The 14,464-nt window shown below is 46.8% G+C and overlaps 2 protein-coding genes across 2 annotated transcripts in view; one reads left to right on the forward strand and one right to left on the reverse strand.

Moving 5' to 3' along the window:
* Positions 1-1,840: 1,840 nt before the first annotated feature.
* On the forward strand, positions 1,841-3,521 carry TAGLN (transgelin). Its single transcript, XM_006890811.1, has 4 exons — positions 1,841-2,027; positions 2,132-2,309; positions 2,475-2,577; positions 2,935-3,521. Exons 1-4 carry the CDS (start codon positions 1,848-1,850, stop codon positions 3,077-3,079), a joined length of 606 nt encoding a protein of 201 aa, XP_006890873.1. The 5' UTR covers positions 1,841-1,847; the 3' UTR covers positions 3,080-3,521.
* A 1,468-nt stretch (positions 3,522-4,989) lies between these two features.
* The window catches only part of PCSK7 (proprotein convertase subtilisin/kexin type 7), a 31,137-nt gene continuing 21,662 nt past the window's right edge, over positions 4,990-14,464 (reverse strand). The window contains exons 13-17 of the mRNA XM_006890813.1: positions 7,912-8,068; positions 7,169-7,263; positions 6,076-6,169; positions 5,682-5,799; positions 4,990-5,411 (exon numbers count right to left, since the gene is read on the reverse strand). Of these exons, the coding sequence (XP_006890875.1) occupies positions 5,046-5,411; positions 5,682-5,799; positions 6,076-6,169; positions 7,169-7,263; positions 7,912-8,068 (830 nt within the window). The 3' untranslated portion in view covers positions 4,990-5,045. The remainder of the gene's footprint in view (positions 5,412-5,681; positions 5,800-6,075; positions 6,170-7,168; positions 7,264-7,911; positions 8,069-14,464) is intronic.

Consider the following 14,464-nt stretch of genomic DNA (forward strand, 5'->3'; position numbering starts at 1 on the left):
GCAGCCTGGCTTTTCACTCTAGTGGCACGATGGACTGGGCTGGAAATGGCACAATGAGGTGGGAAAGTTTACCTCACCTCCACACCCTCAGAGGAGACCCAGTTTACAAATAAGAGAGGAGTGACTTGTCCAAGGCGCTTTTGAAACTCCATCCAGAGTTCTTTCTCTCACACATCATTTGGATGGAGGCTGGAATGAGAAGAACACTTAGTGCTTTTAATCCAAGTCAAAGCACAGCTTCCTCCCAGGTCACAGCCAGGACATGGTATGGGCTCTGCGGGACAAAGGACTGAATCTTTCAGAGCTCTGCTACTTATCAGGCCTGTGTTAGATATTTCACAGACATCATCTCACTTAATTCTCAGCATTCTCTAATGTAAACACTGTTGTCTCAATTCACAGATGGGAAATGAGCTCAGAAAGTTGTCCTTCATATGAAAAAGGGTCTTGCATAATGAGTTTAGCAGCTGTTGAGGAGTGTGATGTGATGACGTCATGTCATTCTACTTCTACAGTGATGGGAATGGGGAGAGAGAAGGTCTCAGTTCTGATAAGAGAAAGTGGTTGGGATTGGCCATCTCCGTCAGTCCATTTTCTTGCTCATCCACCTCCCCCCACCTTTTCCAATCTCTCTGACCAAGGTGAGCCTAATAAATGGGTTTGGTTTCATTTGGTACCTCTTTTAGTGCTCTCTTCAGAAAAATTTTGGACAAGAGTGACCCCACTCTAAGTGGAACCCTGTGGCCAGGGGATCCCTGATGTGAGGTCAGTGACCCCTTGGGTGCTCACACCCACGTGTGCCCTGCAGCTTGCTCAGTCCTGCTGTTCTGCAAGGCTCTTCCGAGCAGTGCCTGCCCCCAGACTTCAGGTTGGCAGCTGCTTTTGGGTCTGGACAGGGAGGGGCCTGCCAACTGTAGCAGATAGATTCTTGGCTCTGGACTATCCCTGGAGGACGCTGGCTTCTTGGTTATTCAAGCTACTACAGTAGTGAGAGCCCAAGAGCATGAGAGAATGTCAGCAGGCATACCATTCTCCCTTTCATTCTGGTTCCTCTTAGGAAATGCAGCTTCTTTGCCAAGAGTTCTTGGACTTTAGGTCTCTACCACTTGCTCAGGGTGGGTAAGTTTGAGTCTCTTCAGCTGTGGGCCAGCAGCTGAGATGATTTGGCAAAAAGTTCTAATTGTAGACTAGAGAATAAAGTTGGGACAGATGTGAATTGCAGGTAACTTTTTCCTTGAGACAGTAAATCACCTGAGACCTAGCTGGATAAAGACATATGTTGGCTTTATTTGGGGATGGGGGGACAATGCGGTTTTCTCAGGAAGGCCTCTTCCTCCAATTTTGGCAAGGAAAAAAAAAGATAATTCTCTAAAAAAATAAAAACAAACAAAAAAGAGGATGCTGTAGACCAAGGGTAAACAAATTGTAACCCATAAACCAAATCCATCTTATTGCCTGCTTTATAAATAAAGTTGTATTGATAAACTTCATTTGTCTATATACTCTCTATGACTGCTTTCACGCTATAACAACAGAGAAAATGTGATTTATAAATCCTAAAAGATTGATTTACTGTTTGATTTTTACAGGAAAAACATTGATCCCTGCTTTAGACCTCCAAATATTTGATATCTAATTTTAGAGAGGCTCCCGTGGACTGAAGGGATGAGCCTGGCCCAGACGGCAATGTTATGAAAACGAAACCAGGACGTGAGGGGGGTAGAGATGCCAAGGATGGTTGGGCACCCTACACAGAGCTTGAGGGCTGCATGGCACAAGGAAAGAGCTGTTCCCTGGTCTTCTGACCTCTCCCTCCTCTGCCTCATCCTGCTTTAGCTTTTCCCAACATGGCCAACAAAGGTCCTTCCTACGGCATGAGCCGTGAAGTGCAGTGCAAAATCGAGAAGAAGTATGACGAAGACCTGGAGGAGCGGCTGGTAGGGTGGATAGTAATGCAGTGTGGCCCCGACGTGGGTCGTCCGGACCGTGGGCGCCTGGGCTTCCAGGTCTGGCTGAAGAACGGCGTGGTAAGTGGCACCGGCAGAGGGGCTGGGGCTGCATCATCCTGCGAGGCCTGGGGGCAGGCATCCTGCATTGAATGCTAAGCTAAGCTGTGTCTCTTGCCTGGCAGATTCTAAGCAAGCTGGTGAACAGCCTCTATCCTGATGGCGCCAAGCCAGTGAAGGTGCCTGAGAACCCACCTTCCATGGTCTTCAAGCAGATGGAGCAGGTGGCTCAGTTCCTGAAGGCAGCCGAGGACTATGGGGTCACCAAGACCGACATGTTCCAGACTGTGGACCTCTATGAAGGTACAAGAAGAGGGGCTGAGGAGAGAGTGAGACAGGGGGACAGGAGGCTGCAGCAAGAAGGGGGAAAGATAAAAACATGCCAGAACGAGAGGTGTATTTTTGATGGGAGATTTGGGCGGGCTCTGGCTTGGAGTCCTGACATTCATCTTCTCTTTCTTCTCACAGGCAAAGATATGGCAGCAGTGCAGAGAACCCTGATGGCATTGGGCAGCTTGGCAGTGACCAAGAATGATGGGCACTACCGTGGAGACCCCAACTGGTTTATGAAGTATGTCGGCCCCAGGGATTCTCCCAGTTCAGGCCTAGGCCTCTGCACTGGGGTGGCAGGTGGCTTAGGCTATAATGTCAGTTTTGAGGAATCACACGGGGAAGTGAGTAACCAAGAGAATAAGAAGCAACGGGCTGGGAAAAGGGCAGGGATGAGGCAATGAGTCCTTGCTGTTTCTTGTTATTTTTCTACTTTTGGGGGCTTATCTAGTCTGCCCAAACCGGGCAAGCTCAACTGGAGAGAAAGAAAAAACGAACCCAGAAAGGAGTGGGATTGGCCTAGGAAGGAACCGGAAACAGAAAACAAGTGGAAAACATGGCGCCCTAGCAAGCGCTGATTCTGGTTCTTCTCTTCTAGGAAAGCCCAGGAACATAAGAGGGAATTCACAGAGAGCCAACTGCAGGAGGGCAAGCATGTCATTGGCCTGCAGATGGGCAGTAACAGAGGGGCCTCCCAGGCCGGCATGACAGGCTACGGACGACCAAGGCAGATCATCAGTTAGAAGGTGGAGGGCCAGCCCTGAACCTGCCGCTCCCAGCTCGTCGGCTGCAGCCGTCCTGCCTAGCTTGCCTCACCCACACCTGTGTCATCCCTGCAGCCTTGGCCAAGCTTTGAGCCTCTGTCACTGAGCAAAGGTGACTGCACTTAGGCAGTTCCTCCCACCCCTCCTCAGCCCCACTCATTACCCCCTAGCACCACTGCCCTGTCCAGCCTCTCTCCCATTCCCACTTCCCCCCCACCCCCGCCTCTACTATCTCTCCCTGTCCAGAGCAAAGCAGGGGGACACGGGCTTGGGGTAGCCATGGTGTGGACCAAGTCCACTGCCCTCCTTGGCAGCAACTGTCCATTGAAGGAGACCCAGCCCAACCCTTTTCCCCTATATTTTTTTTTCTGGAATATTTTTTTGGGTCGAAATAAAAAAAAATACATTAATCTTTTCTCAATCCTTGATGACAGTGTTTGATTTGCTTCGCTCACTTCTACTATGGTTCCAGGAAATCGGAGAAGGGAACACATAGGCATCTTGTGTTTCTGGAGGAAACCATCCATCCTTCGAAGGGCCCTTTCCATCCAAGAGTCCACACCAAAACCAACCCCTGCGGTTGGGTCAGTTCCAATTCAAAGAACTCTCCAATGGATTTCGATGCTTTTAATTATTATGAGATGACAGTGCCCATCTTTTTCCTTTGGAGCATTTGGTGGATTTGAACCACCAACCTTTCAGTTAGCAGCCCAACACATTAAGCCCTATGTTACTAGGGATCCTTTCCAGGAGTGCAGGGAGTAAAACTCTTTCAGAGGAACTGGGCAATGGGAGGCAAGTGAGGTTTATGGATGAAAATGAGGAACAACTTGCCAACTGGCATTCAATTTGAGGAGGCAGAAAAAAGCAGAGATGGGGAGTGGACAGAAAGGTTTGAAAGGTTTTTATTTTTGAAAAGCTGTGCAGGGGAAAAAACATTCAACAAAATGTTGCTGTGAAAAGAGAAAACCAAGTCTGAAGCATTAGAAATAATTAAGTCAACCAATTAGCCCATGAGAGAGGAGGAGGCCGAGAATGGCGGGAAGAGTCACAGCCTGTTGGGTAGACAGCTGGCCTCCATGGCGAAGGCCATTTCCCTGAGCACTTTGCAGAGGAAGATAGGGTGGTCACAGAACTGAAGCGGCAGTGGCTCCCCAGACTGTCCTCTAAACCACACACTGAGGTCTGAGCACAGCTCTACAGCCCAACTGCAGATGGTCCCTGATGGTCCAGCCAGGCCCGGGGAGCCCTGTCCATCTCCAGCTCTGCAGCGGCATTGGACCAATCCTTCATGAGGAGGGTGGGGGATGGATCAGGAAGGCAGCTGCTTTCAGGGCAAGGATGATGGACTGAGGGTTAACTGCCATACCAACATGTCCAAGGTCCTGCTCTATGGCAGGAAGACAAGGCAGCTAGCTGTCTCTGGGCCCTTGGTCCGTACGCCTAGGCCCCAGGCTTGGCCAGGGAGTCTTCCCAGCTTCCACTCTTGGTGATTTTCCTAAGGGACTTTCCAAGTTTCTTTTGAGATACTCCTATGGCTATGGTAGGCACCTTCTCTCTCAGCCATGCATGGCTTGGGGTCCCTGTGACCCACACCACTGGCTTGCCTCCACAAAATAGGATTGAGGCCTGCCCAACTGGGGGCCATCTTCTTGTCCAAGCCCTTGGCACCAAAAGTTTGAGGAAGATCCTATGGCTCTGACCGGATTGCTAAGGGCACCATTCTTCTACCACCTGCTTTTCGAGGAGGCCCTCCGCCTCCCGAGCAGTTAGAGGATACTCTTTAGGCCTCAGGATTCCTGATGTGAGCAGGATTCCCGACATGAGCAGGACTGCTTAGTCCCCAGAGCTCCCAGTGAGGTCTGGGAGCTGGGCGCACTTTCCAAGCTTCCCCCATTTAAGGAAGGGAGAGCCAAGTCCATGTTGCATCTGTCAGGCTCTGAGGTCAGCACATCTGTTCTTTTCCCTGTAATAGGTCTGGGGACGAGTGCCGATGAGGGGAGTCCAGGACACTCTTGATGTTCTGGGACAGGCTCCAGTTTGCTTGGTCCATCAGGTCTGGGGCAAGGGAAGTGGGGGTCGTGGGAGGGTCCCTACTCTCAGTCTCCGCCTCATCTGGATCTTTGCTGGCACGAAGGGGCATGGATTCAAATTCTGTCCCCTTCTCCCTGGTTTTTCGATTCCGGTGGGGACTGTGGCAGGGTCCACGCCTGTAAACTGGGGCAGAGGCCACATTCCTCTGGCTCAAGCACACTTCCAGCATGTAGTAGATGGTCCAGAAGATGGTAAAACAACCTATCAGCACCAGCGTCTGGAGGAAATACAAACATTTATGTTAGGGGCCCTTTCGCAAAGCTCTGAGCCTTTTTAACCCAGAACAATAAACTCAGAAAGTGTCTCCTTCAGGAAGTTACCACCTCCCTCTAAGGGTGCCATCCGAGTTAGCTGGAACAGGAAAAATTCCAGGAAAGCATGGTGGGGAACAAGATCTTCTCATCCCTCAAACTTCCCCAGTCACTCTGAGTATCACACTAATGACTAAACCACCCAGCTCACGCAGCGTGAATCTCGGCCTTAGTACCTTGAGGGTGTTTGGAGTGATAGTGTAACCATCCTCCTCAGGAATTTCCAGCCCAGGTGGGCAGGGCAGAGAGAAGCCATCATGGAGGTATTTTCCACTCATGGCACTTTCTAACAGCCTGTGGAGAAGAAAAGGGGACAAAGACGCCCGACTGAAGGTTGTTATACCATCTATCTTCTCCCATCCTCCCATCTGAGAGTTGAAGAGAGGGGAGTCCCAGAGAAAAAAGGGGTGGAGCACACTTTGGGTTCTCTCTGGAACACAAAGGCATCCATTTTCCTGAGCTGGGAACACAGGCAGGGTACATAGTGAGCGTCTTAGGGCCTTAGCGTCCTCATTGTTCTCACCACACTCCAAAACGTGCCTTCTCTCTGGCACATGCAGCTCTACGTACCTCTGTCTGTCCCTGATGTCCACTGCACTCCACACAGAGCCATATAGGGTCAGCTGCCACCGCCAGAGGATGCCAGACTGGAGAGGTTCGTCTCCTGGGACAGCAAAGGAGGTCCACCCTTCAGCCATGCCACTCCATTAGAGATGTCAAACAGCAAAGGCCCTACCTGCCCGACCATCATCCAGAGGGCAGCAGGTCAGGTGGCCTGCTGTGTCCCCCCCCCCCCCATCCAGAGTGCTACAGAGGGACCTCAGGGAGGGCCTGGGGAGGTGGGTAGGGAGAGACTGAAAGGTGGCACCCCTAGTCTCCCGAGAAGCTTTACTTTTATCTCCTTCACATTTTTCTCTTTTGAGTGGGATTTTGCGGGAGTGACAGCTGGGGTAGGGGAGAGTCCTTCCAATGAAACAAAGAAAACTTTGAAAACCATTGATGTAGTGAATATTTGAGTTGACTGTAATTTACAAAGTTGAGTTCATTTTTAGTTTCTTCACTTAATTTACCACATGGCCCTACACAAGTCATTCCATATCTCTGATCTCAGTTAGTTTTGTGTTTTTTTTTTTTAAGTTTTTATTTTATTTTATTATTATGTGTGTGTGTGTGTGTGTGTGTGTGTGTGTGTGTGTGTGTATGTGTGTGTACCGTCAAATCAGATCTGACTGGTACAGGAGGAGACTGCCCCTCCTCCAGCGGAGCATCTGGTGGATTTGAACTGTGTACCTCTGGGATTCCAGTGCAGCTTCTTGCCACTAGGCCACCAGAGCTCCCTCAATCACAGTTTTTTTTTAAAAATGGGGAAAATTAGTCCCCATCATTGCTGCCCCCCTAAACTGGCTGAGGGATGATTATGTGGGAAAGGCCTTTGCAGTGTAATTTCAGCAAGGAATTTCTATTGCTATCCTGAGGGAAAATGGATTGGCGCTTTCCCAATAAACAGGAGAGGTGGTAGACAGAGCTTCGGATGTCAGCACCCATTCACTGGATGGAGCACACTTCCTGGGCATCTATGAGGTATTCCACATAGGAACCAGGACTCTGAGCTTCAGAGCACAAACACATGGCAATAGGAGGGAGTGCCCGGGTGGGGTCTCACCTACATCCCTGACAACAAGCCTGTAGGTCCCTTTCGCTTTTTCCCCCCAGCACCGCACAGTGGAGAAGGTCCAGTCATTGAAGCCATTGGGATCCCTGGGGGAAGAACAAAGCAGAACACTTGGAGGGCACAGTGTAGGGACCAAGCGCCTCTTTCTGTTACTGTTGTTAAGATGTCGTCAAGTATGACTCTATGAACAACAGATCTGAACCTTGTCCTGTCTTGTGCCATCCTCATCATCTCTGACATACTTGAGCCATGAAAATGGAGCGGCTGTTGCCTGAGTGGCAGCCACCTGGGCCTGTGTCTTGACTTGTATTCCTGACAAGTATTGTCCCTTTGGCCATCAGCTCTTGTGGAAAGCAAGACTGCATCAATGTAGAGCTGGAAAGCAAGACTGGACAGACCACAAGTTTTGAAGTCAGGCTTCAACTTCCTACTCAAGAACTTACTGCTTCTGTGATTTATTTCCTCATCTGTAAAAGGAAGTTATAAAATAGGTTCTTTCAGGGCTCTTAGAAGGTTTAGGGATAATGTATGTAAAATGTAGTGCCAAACACAGAGGAAGCACTGTAATTTACTTAACACGTGCCACAGATGGCTTCCAGCTGCCCAGGAGAGCTGGTTCCGCGAGAGCTGAGGAGAGCATCAGCACCCGAGAGCTGAGGAGAGCATCAGCACCTGAGAGCTGAGGACAGCATCAGCATCCTTCTTGAAAAGCTCCTTGTTTCAGGTGTACTTACGAGTCCATGCTTCGGGGGGCACCGATGAGCGACATCATGCCGCTGGGGCAAAACAGTTTCAGTTCCAAGCTGCCACGTCTTGGGTGTGTGATGAAGACCGTCACTGCCACGTGCTCCAGGGTCTTCAGCCCCGACATCTCCAAGTCCATCTTGCTGACTGTGGGAAGTCAGGCTGGGCAGTTGGGAAACCAGGACCATAAACACTCCTGCCCTCATCATCCCGACATACACAGGGGCATACACTCAAAGACATCCTCACTGAAGCCACAAACAAGTGTCTACGGCAAATGTAGATAAGTCTCCATGGAAACCAAGATCGGGAACAGGGGAACGGAATGCACTTGCTCTCGAGGAGCGTCCAGTCTAGCTGAGAAGACAACACATACTCGAAACACAATGCAAGAACTAAAGAGAGTCACTTTAATCACTCATTCATCCAAATATTAATTACTGAGTACCTACTACATTTCAGGCACTGCACTAGATGTTAGGAATAGACAGATATGTTGGACAGGTCCCTGCCTTCTACCTGCAAGTGGAAAATGGTACATATGAGGCATACACAGTTGATAAGGAAAAAAGAGGTAAGTCAGGTAAATCAGGGTTAAGTTATGCTCTGAAGAAAGAAATGAATAAAGATTGGTGTACAGTCTTATAGAAGGAGGAAATGTCATGTACAAGGGCAAAGGTAGACATGAATCAGCCTCATACTGATGACAGTGAGACATTCATTTTAAAGAAAAGCAAAATCATAAACCCAAACTACTGAAATGGATCTGAAGGAAATGATGTTGCATGAATAGAAGGCAATCTCAAAATGATACATATAACATGCACCATTCCATTTATGTAACATTCAGGATAGATCCTAACTGTAGAGATGGCAACAGAGGGTGGTTGCCAGGGGTTGGGGAGTGTGGAAGGGGGTGGACGTGGTAATAAAGGGGAGAGGTAAATAGGGGAGTGTTGAGATGATCAGACAGCTGTGTCTTGATTGTGGTGGTTACACAAGGCTCTGTGTAATAAAACTGGCCAGAGCTACACACACAGACAAATGTGTATACACAAAAAAGTGCAATTGGAGCGAATGCTAAGGGTTGCCCCAATGTCAGTCGCTTGGTTTGGACCTTGTTCTATAATGGAAGACACTCACATTGGGAGAAGAGTGAATGTGATGTTCCTACATATTTCTTTGCAACCTCCTGTGAATGTGTAATCATTTAAAAATAAAAATGTGAAAAAAACAAAAAGCCTCCTTGAGTAGAAGACTCATTTGGGGAGTAGTAAGAGATCACATTCCAGAGTGAAATGATTCCTTCTAAAGCACCTTCCCTCCATGAACTTAATCAAATGGACAAGGCAGAGTGCAACCTCTTCATGTGATCAGTGAAGACGTTCAGAGAGCTGTCGAAGGGGAGCAGCAGGGATCCAGGATGGGGAGGTCGCTAAAACACTCATTTTAAGCAAGTAACTGACACTTACTATAGGCTATTTGGCATGGATGGAGTTTTTCCTAAAGTACCAAAGGAAGATTAATTTTAATAGTTGTGTGGGTGTGATGGATTAAATTGAGGAAGGAATGTGTAACAAGAGCAGCAAATGCTCCAGCTTTATTCTAGAGGCGAGGAAGCGCAAGCTTGCATAGGACAGGGGAACAGGTGGGCGCCAGACTCTTCAGTATTCACCCTGACTGGCTGCCTACAGCCCCCTCTCCCTGCGTTCACAGCATTCCCTCCCATTACCCAGGACTTCATCTGTTTCAGGAGGGTTAGGTAGCTGACATCACAGTGTCATCTATCTGTCTTTACTTCCTCAACTCAAAGACCTTTGTCCATCTCTGTCAGCCACTCACATGTCCCACCCTAGACTGCATCACTACCTGGGCTGCTTGATCCAAATCATACAATAATTTTCATTGGGGTTTTTCTTACTACATAAATGATGCAAAGTACTTGAACACAAATAAGAAAAGTAGAACAAAATCGAGACAAAAAGTACTCACACTTCCTGCTGCCCTTTGGCCAGTAACCTCCCAGTCCTCTCTGTCTATCTGCGAGCTTGCATGCGTTTTCTCTCATTCCATCTGTCCCCTCAGAAAAGTGAATGATTCCCCTTCTCTGAAAACAATCTTCTGTCCCTTTCCTCTAGCCTCATTCTTCTTGATGCCTTTATTTCCTAGAAACCATCAAGCTCCTCTTTGGCTTTGACTCCAAAGCTCATCCTTCCAACCACAGCCATGTTTACACCTTCAAGTTCCCTGAGCTCGAGTGCCCTTGCCACAATCACCTGGCTGAAGTCCAACCCTGGATCAGCCCAATTATACACACTCTTTATCACATCTTTTCTATTACAAATGAAAAACAAAAAACTTTTCTCAACTCTTTCATTCCTTCCACAGGTTCAAACCTCAGCTCTGCCATTCACTAGCTGTGAGAACTTGACTAAGACACTGAATCTCTCAGTGTCTTAGTTTCTTTATTTGTAAAATGGGGACAATAACAGTGGTCATATATATTTATAGGGAGGTCTGGTGGCTTACTGATAAAAGAGTTTCACTGCCAACCAAAGGCAAATGGTTTGGGTCTACCAGCTGCTCCTTCAAAGAAAGATGAGTGATCTCCTCCTGTATAATTTAGTCTCTCAAAACCTTTGCACGGTTAGCTATGGATGAGTTGGTTCCAGCTAGATGGCACATAACAACAACAACATAGGGCTGATAGGATGATTATATTATTTATGTCAAGTAAATAAAAGACTCTTAGACAAGGACCTAGCAAACACTAGAGCTAGGCTAGATGGACTAGTTGCCAAAGCCTAGTGAGAGGTACACTGCCAATCCCAGGGCTGTGCTCCTCTGGCAGTCCGAATCCACCAGCTGCTCCACAGGAGGAAGAAGGGCAATCTCCTGTGTGTTTACAGACATGAAAAACCTGGTGGAGGGTCTGCTATTAGTCTGAACCAACCTGAAGTTTTCTCAAGTTAAGTGTTAGCTATTTGTTTTCTTCACTGTTTATTGTTACGTGTCATTGTTTGTGACTCAGAGCGACCCTATGTACACATAGCTCTGAAGCCTGCCCTGCCCGGAGCCAGTCCCGCTGCCTCCGACACACCTGCCCCCATTATCCCAGTCACTGTATCAAGGACTGGTCCCTCCTGACAACATGCCCAAAGTATGTTGCATAGAGCTTCAAAATCCTTGCCTGCAAGGAACAATTTGGTTTCATCCTCTCTGGGACAGACCTGTTTGTTCTCCTGGTGGTCCATGGAATGTTCAATATTCTTTTGTTAAAGATTTATTGTTGTTGTTGTTAGGTGCTGTCAAGTTGTGGGTGACTCATAGCGACCCTATGAATGAAAGACCTAAACACTTGTATAACTTTTGTCCTTTCTCCAGGTTCATAGGGTTTCCAGAGGCAAGCTATTTCAGAAGTGGATGCCATTCCTGCTTCCAAGCAAGAGTGTTAAAGAGCACACACACACACACACACACACACACACACACACACACACACACACACACCAAAAACCCCAAAACCCCAAACCCAACCATCAAATATCTGTTTTTTTAAAAAAAAAAAGCTATGCAGGACAGGACTGGGTTCAGATCTGTTGTTCATAGGGTTGCTATGAGTCATACCTGACTTGACAGCACCTAACAACAACAATCACTGCTACTACTTCACACCCTCTTACTTACCCCTAACAGTTTTCCCTATCAAAATAATACACTAAAGATTATGGGAAGCCAAATTTCATACCAAATATTATATGAAAAACCATATGCTTATTCAGGAATTGAAGGAATCACAAGTTGGAATTTCTCTTGCTACAGATCACAGGAAATGAGCTGTTTCCTGCAGACAAGAGACAGCTCCCCCTGCAGAGGGAGTGTTAATATGTGTGAAATACTTCCTTCCTAAGCCAAGCATCAGGTTGACAATAGAAAAAATTTGGCTTCATTTACAAGAGGATTCTCTTTATTATTTGCTTCCCCTGAGTCTCAATAAATGCACAGAAAGGTGTGGTTTGTGATTTTAACTGCTGACCCCTGTTTATGACGCTCTCTGTTTTATCTCATTCTTGGTGTTCTGTCTCGTTATTAATTATTAATCTACTTTACCCTTGGTCCACAACAAAAGATGGTCTTAAAAATAAACTAGTTCTACAGCACTTATAACAAAAACAAAACAAAACACAAAAACCACAACAATTCCCTAATCCCTTCTTTACCACGGCTGACACCTATTCCCCAGAAGAAATACTTGCTGATTTTAGCCACTTCCTTGTGGGATCTACTTCCACGTTGCTTTCTAAGCAGCATGGTTTATCAATTTTAGACATTATTTATCAACTTTTCAATGATGGCAGATGAGGACTTATTACTTATACCACCATCCCTCTCCTCTATCTTATCAAACTAATGATACAACCCTAGATCAATATTTTGGGTTTCTCATCTATTGGTCTTATAACTCTTAGATGGAGTTTAGCCACATAGTGTCCAGTGCTTTTATCTCTTCCTGTACAATCTGTTGTCTGTTCCCCTGGAGTTAATAAATGTCTTGGTTTTGGTTTCATTACTTTGCAGGTTCCTGTCTTTAACTCTTTATAAACTATACCAAAGAACTGCACCACATTGCTTTTTTTATCAAATGAACAAATGAGGCAGGGGCTCCCCTCAGTGCCATTTTCCCCTGAGGCTTCAAGAACTGGATCCATCTGTCCTGCTCTCTGGTGGATTGTTGCTGGGACCTTCCTGCAAGGCTCACAGGGTACATGCCCTCTGCTCATGCTCTCTCTCCCCTCCTTTCACCCCTCCCTCCTCTTCCCTTTCTTCATTTATTTTTCTGTTCCTTCTTTCTGCTTTCTTCCCGTCTCCTTGCATTACTCTTTCATTGTGGAGAAGCAAATCTTCCAGTCATTTTCAGATAGAGAGTGTGTGAGGAATACCTTAATTTCTGTAAAACATCCTTATTCAACCTTCACTCCATTTTGTCATTTTGATTGTTAGGCTGCATGTGGTTTCGTTGAACAGAAAAGAATTTTCCTCAGAATTCTGAAGCTATTGTAAAGATTTATATATACTTCTACATACACATACATAAATTGGGTTTTCAGAGGCAGTTAATTGCACAGAAGGAGACTGCTTATCCTTCTCCTGCAGAGCAGCTGGTGGCCTCGAACCACATGCCTTTGGGATTGCAGAGCAGCTTCTTGCCACCAGGTCAGAGCTCCCTAAAAAACTTATATACACATTTTAATGACTGGAAAGCCCTGGTATTTTTAAAAGGCAGTTGGAAGTTCTAAGTGTGGGCTGAATTTTTCAACTGGTGGGCTTCCCTAGCAGGAGAGTCAATTGGACAGGGGGCCTGGTGGTTTCACTGGGGGAATGGCACTAATCACCATCTTTAAGTCTTTTATGAAGGGTCATTTATTTCTCTAGAGAGGAATCTTACAATCTACTGCCTTGGGAAAGAACCTGGCCAGGACCTTTGGTCTGGAGAGCTGGCATAGTGGGGTGTGTGTGTGTGTGTGTGACATTTCTTAGTATAGCGTCCATCCGTTTCTTACTTTCTATTGCCTGGGGTCCCTGGCCCTAATGACTAAGCTTCCTATCTCCCCCTAGGATTAGGAAAGGCTAATCACTTGGCTGTAGAGGCTGGGAGCAAGTATATAAGAATCTAACTCTGAACTGACTTCTATTTTCAGTCTACTATCATCTCTATCTTCTGAGGCTCGTGGGTTCTCTCTGGCCCCTCCCACCTTGAGTGCAGGCCCTGCTCTGCTTAGTCATGCTCCAGCCAGACAGAATTATTTGCAGCTCCCTAAAGATACCATCAATTCACAAAATCACAACTGTGGACATGCTGTTCCTGCTATTTGGAAGTTCCTTTTCTCAGCCTTTTCCCCTCACTGCTTTATCTGTTAAAACTCAAGTCAGTCTTTAGTTTCGTTAAGGAGCCACTGCTGTCTTCCTTCACCTGATGGCAGAAAGCATCTCTTCTCAGGGCTCTCAAAGCACCATGAGCCATCTGCTTACAACACTGCGTTATGCACACCTGCGATACCCGCACACTTGACTGTCGGCCTTCCCGTCTGATAAGCTCTAGATTCTGAGGGGAACACTAGCGTCTCACCTTGGAATCTCTAGAGCTTAGTGCAGTGCCTGGGATGAGGAAGGCCCTGTGTATTTGCGGAATAAGTGAGTAAATCAATCAAGTTACATTTTAGAGAAATAAGAAAGTCTAAATTGCAAGCAAAAGGTGAGGGGAAAATCTGAGAAGAGACAAGGAATAAAGAACTGAAAAGTCTAGGGCTTCAAGTTCAGCATTCCACGGAATGGTAATAGTGCTGACAGAAATGAGAGAAGTTTAGAAAGCCAACTGCTTCTGGTAGGTGATAATGGATTCTAAAATTCTGTCCATGTTAAAACGTAATATACTGGTGGATGTCCAAATAGGCACAGAAATTTAGGAGGTGAAAGATGATGTAAAATACTCATGGCGCATGGCCCCTGCGCAAGGATGACGTGCAAATTCGTGAAGCGTTCCCT

The sequence above is a fragment of the Elephantulus edwardii genome, unplaced genomic scaffold, assembly GCF_000299155.1.
Source record: "Elephantulus edwardii isolate Elephantulus edwardi_28Jun2011 unplaced genomic scaffold, EleEdw1.0 scaffold00093, whole genome shotgun sequence".
NCBI classification, from domain to species: Eukaryota; Metazoa; Chordata; class Mammalia; order Macroscelidea; family Macroscelididae; genus Elephantulus; species Elephantulus edwardii.

Excerpts from the sequence above, each read along its gene's own strand:
- TAGLN (XM_006890811.1), top strand. The coding sequence starts at position 1,848 with ATGGCCAACAAAGGTCCTTCCTACGGCATGAGCCGTGAAGTGCAGTGC. Across the intron at positions 2,028-2,131 it reads TCTGGCTGAAGAACGGCGTG|ATTCTAAGCAAGCTGGTGAA; the intron begins GTAAGTGGCACC and ends CTTGCCTGGCAG. Across the intron at positions 2,310-2,474 it reads GACTGTGGACCTCTATGAAG|GCAAAGATATGGCAGCAGTG; the intron begins GTACAAGAAGAG and ends TTCTTCTCACAG.